The 4,590-nt window shown below is 38.1% G+C and overlaps 2 gene segments (V, D, J or C); one reads left to right on the top strand and one right to left on the bottom strand.

Moving 5' to 3' along the window:
• LOC126384499 (Ig kappa-b4 chain C region-like) overlaps positions 1-4,590 on the bottom strand; it is a 50,418-nt gene that overhangs the window by 40,471 nt on the left and 5,357 nt on the right.
• LOC126384492 (immunoglobulin kappa variable 6D-21-like) lies at positions 2,771-3,482 on the top strand. The segment is given in 2 exon segments: positions 2,771-2,927; positions 3,147-3,482. Coding segments are annotated over 2 exon segments (360 nt in total).

Here is a 4,590-nt window from a genome sequence, read left to right as displayed (position 1 = left end):
CCTAACTATAAGCTTTATCAAAGAGGAAAGTCTTAAGTCTAGTCTTAAATGTGGAGACGGTGTCTGCCTCCCAGATCGTAACAGGAAGATGATTCCACAGGAGAGGAGCCTGATAGCTGAAGGCTCTGGCTCCTGATCTACTTTTGGAGACTTTAGAGACTTGAAGCAGCAGTACGACAGCAACCTTGTTCTGCTTATGCTTCGTCTGTTGAGGAGGAGAAGGGAGGTAGAAGGTCGAAGAAGGGAGATTGATGACCGTGCTGTGGCGAATGGAAACCGGTTAGTGCAACGAGTCCGACTGCTCTATCTCAGCCCGTTGGTATGCACGCTCTATACGTCATCGCACCAGAAAGGCAAGGAAATGAGCATGTGCAGAAAGAACGGAATGGCTGGAATCGGTTAGGAGGTGTATACAAGACAGATAAATTCTTCCATTCGGGTTCTGAAAAGGAATATTCCACCCCTGTGCACCCGATTAGATTTTCTTTTGGGTTGGCTGTTTTCATTTGGATTGAGGTGTTTACAAGGAGCATTTCTATTCGGGTAGGGCTTCCAACCTGAATGCAAAAGGAATACAGGGCTCCATGTAAACGTACGGATTGTCACTTCAACTTCATCAACCCTGTTGCCTGCAGACTCAGAGACAGAAACATGAGGAGTCTACATTTATAAAACAATCCATGAGACAACATTTATGTAGTGAGTCAACAGAGGCATGAATTAGTTGTTACTATAATCAATAACAGGGAGGAAGGTCGGTGAGGACATTTTCTGTTTGGGTGAAAATCAACAAAGGAAATATTTGTGGTTACTATCTCGCCGTATGAGCTTGAGTATAACATATCCTGTGTTTTATTAAAATTCAAAACCAACTTTATTAAAAGCAACTAAAATATAATTTAAAACTTTTCAGAACTTCAGTTAATGGAGCTTTAGAGTACAAAACTGTATCGTGTGCATTAAGGCGACCCCTCAGCAGAAACTCTCTGAGATCTGTCAGATAGATTAGATCGGCTTTTCAGTGAAATAAAGTCTTACAGTAATAGAATAGAATAAAGTGTCTTCATTGTACATGTGCAACAAACTGAATGCAACATCCTCAGTGCAAATTTAAGTGAAAGAAGAGCTTATAGAAACAATAACAAACTATATAGTAAAACAGTAATAAATATTACACTTAAAGAAAAGCAACAACACTGTAAAACACACAGGACATTCAGCCTGTTGCTCAGATCCCTTTGTTACCGCTCTGGCCGTATTTTGATGTGTTTCAGTTTCTCTGTGTCCTTCACATGTTTGAGTTGTGTGTGAGGATCTTTGTCTCCTAAGTACAGGTGTGGGGCACTGATTGGCTGGAGGAGTGGACGCAGTCTGAGGTAGTGTTGACTGACTGTGCCTCCTGTCGGCCATCTTAGTGAGATTTTCGTATTTGTATTTGTGGAAATATTGTGAGCATATAATAGCTTATTTGTCTCAATAGCTCACCTTTATTATTATTTTTTTACTAAACTTTGCAGCTGTAGGGGTGGGCTGCCATTTTATTTTGCATATTTTTCTCATGTTTCTGATGATTTTCTTTTCCCATAGGTGTAGCTAGAGAGTTGTTTTGTTTATTGTTTTGGCCTTGGTCCACCTGAGTTATTTTTGCATCACGTCACTGTTAAACGAAGTAAATTTTTCACTGTAATATATAACTTTACTTTTAACTGAAATTCCCACTGTGAGCTGTCTGGTTTGGGGACCAGGGAGGGAATAGCCTTTCACACTTTTATGCTGCACTCCTGCTCCCCAAGACGGTGGCGTAACAATTAGTAACACCTCTGTTTTGTTATTGTTAAGCTGCAGGTGATTTTGATGCATCCACTTTCTGATATCAATCAGGCAACCATGGAGGGGAGTAAGGCTGCTGCAGTCATGAGGAGTGATGAATATGTACAGCTGGGTGTCATCAGCATAGCAGTGATAAAACATGTTATGTTTTTGCAGTATGTGACCAGAGAGAAGCATGTAGAGTGAAAAGATAACTCGACCCAAAATAGAACCTTGTGGCGCTCCACAAGTGATGTGAGCCAAGGAGGATGAGGAGCTGCCAAGCATTACAGAGTAAGTTCTGTTAGACAAATATAACTTAAATCAGTTAAAAACAGGACCTGATACAACTACCAACCCCTCAGGCAGTTTTAGAGAACTTCATGATCTATTGTATCGAAGGCCACACTGATATCTAGAAGAACTTAAATAGAACAGAACCTTGCATCTGCATTTAAAAGAAGATCATTAGTCACTTTAAGGAGAGCTGTGTCTGTACTGTGTGTAAAACAAAAGCCTGATGGGAATTTATCTGAAAGTCGATTGTCATTTAAAGAAGTTGTTAAACTGACTTTTTTTCTATAACCTTTTATAAAAAGGCAGTTTTGAAATAGACCTGTTGTTGGCTGGATAGACAGGGCCAAGGTTAGATTTCTTAAAGAGAGGCTGTACAACAGCATATTCAAAACTCGACAGAAAGTTTCCAGTGACTAATGAGCATTTATAATAGAAACAATGGAGGCACCCAGAGCATGGAAAACCTCTTTAAAAGATGTGTTGGGATTACATCTAAAACACAAAATGTGGTTATCATGCCTCTCGCTGTTTCTTTAAAAACAGATGATGAGAGGAAGTCAAAAAATACCAGACTACCATATAAATATGTAAATATGTGAGGCAACGCTGTCAGTCAGAGAGGAGAAGGGAGGAGGAGGTGGCTGACTCCAGTTGACTGACTCTGTGTGTTTGCATATGTGTCCTGCCTCTCTGCTCCCAGCCGTTAAGAGGCCAGTGTTGATCAGTGGCTGTCCAGGCCTTTCACAGCCACTGACACGCCGGCAGCACAATGATGATGTCACTGATTCTACTGCTGGCCACCCTGGGGCTCCTTGTTCAGGGTAAGACTCTCTTCTGTCTGAAAACTTTGCTTCAGGATGCAACCAGGTTCACCACAATGATGTTCTGCTCTGATGGAGAAACACTGAAACAAGCAGCATTTACCTTCTTCCATCTATTCTCCATGTTAAAGAAATGAGACTCTTCTGTTTGGATGTTGATCATCTTTCTCCAAGCTGGATCTGTCTCAATAACCCTTCTCCTCTTTGTCATGTTTTCAGATTCATCAGGAGAAATCATCCTGACTCAGTCTCCTGGATCTCAGTCTGTTGCTCCAGGACAAACTGTCTCCATCAGGTGTTCAGCCAGTTCAAGTGCTGGCACTTACCTCCACTGGTACCTTCAGACACCTGGAGAAGCTCCTAAACTCCTGATTCATCAAGCTACAACTCGTCAGTCTGGAGTTTCAGATCGTTTTAGTGGAAGTGGATCTGGGACTGACTTCACTCTGACCATCAGAGGAGTTCAGGCTGAAGATTCAGGAGTTTACTACTGTCAGCAAAGTAACAGCTACCCGTTCACACAGTGATACAGCATCGTACAAAAACCTCCCTCAGCTGGAGAGGAACTGATCTGACTCAACAGCTGCAATGAAACTAAAACAACACAAGTTTTACTCAGAAAAAAAATCTAGTTAAGAATAATTCACTTACAACATTTATAATCCTAATATACTGTATATAAAACACTATGTATATTTTATTTAATCAGGGTTTTAACATTCTGCTGCACATCAAAGCTAAACTCTGTTGAATAATAATTTCAATCCTTTGATAAATTTAATTCATAGAGTATGACAACACATGAACACTAAAATTGTAAATATTATTTATTTTAAATCTTACAATTTTCATTTGATCTTGAACAAATGTATTATTTAAATAAATTACTATATTTAATCTCAATAAGTTTTTTCATGTTGTTTAATTACTAGTTATGGGTATAACATAATTCAGCCATTTTGTGTGTTTTGTATTCCAGTAAAAACATGTATTTTATAATTAAAACCAAAAACAATTAATGGAGTATGTAAATCAGTCACATTTAAATTCTGTTCTTTTGTCATCTCTTTATTTCTCTGTGTGGTTCTTCAGCAGAAACAGGATGTAAATATTTCCCAGTTTAAATTTGTAGATCAAATTCATTTTATTTCTTTCTATGCAGACGATATACTGCTATTTATTTCAGATTTAACAAAAACTTTTATGACTTTTATAGATTAATTCAAATAATAATGCATTTTCTTTGGAGACACCTGAAGTAATTACAATATTACAGTCCTTACTATAAAGACACTTCAGTAATGAGAGCTGATTGGATGATTTATCATTGAAATGTTCCTACCATGGGTTTTGTTCCAAAGCTTTATTATTACAGACAAATCTGTAATGACTATAGCAGAATAAGTTTAACAGTCATGAAGGCATTCATATCCATTGTGACAACAGATGATGGACTTATACTACTACCATCACTGTTTGTACTAATCAAACAATAATGAGGAGTTTTGTCTGAGTTTATGAACTCTTAAAATGTTCAGTAAAAATAGACCTATATCATATATTCTGAAACTTTCTTTCTGAATTCATCACAGAGAACTTACAGGATCTTTATCAGCTTATTTTTCCTCTGGATTTAATAAAGTTACTGTTACTATGAAGAGAA

This window comes from Epinephelus moara, chromosome 22 (genome assembly GCF_006386435.1).
Source record: "Epinephelus moara isolate mb chromosome 22, YSFRI_EMoa_1.0, whole genome shotgun sequence".
NCBI classification, from domain to species: Eukaryota; Metazoa; Chordata; class Actinopteri; order Perciformes; family Serranidae; genus Epinephelus; species Epinephelus moara.
The sequence above is the reverse complement of the archived record's forward strand: the minus strand, read 5'-3'. Positions and strand labels throughout refer to the sequence as shown.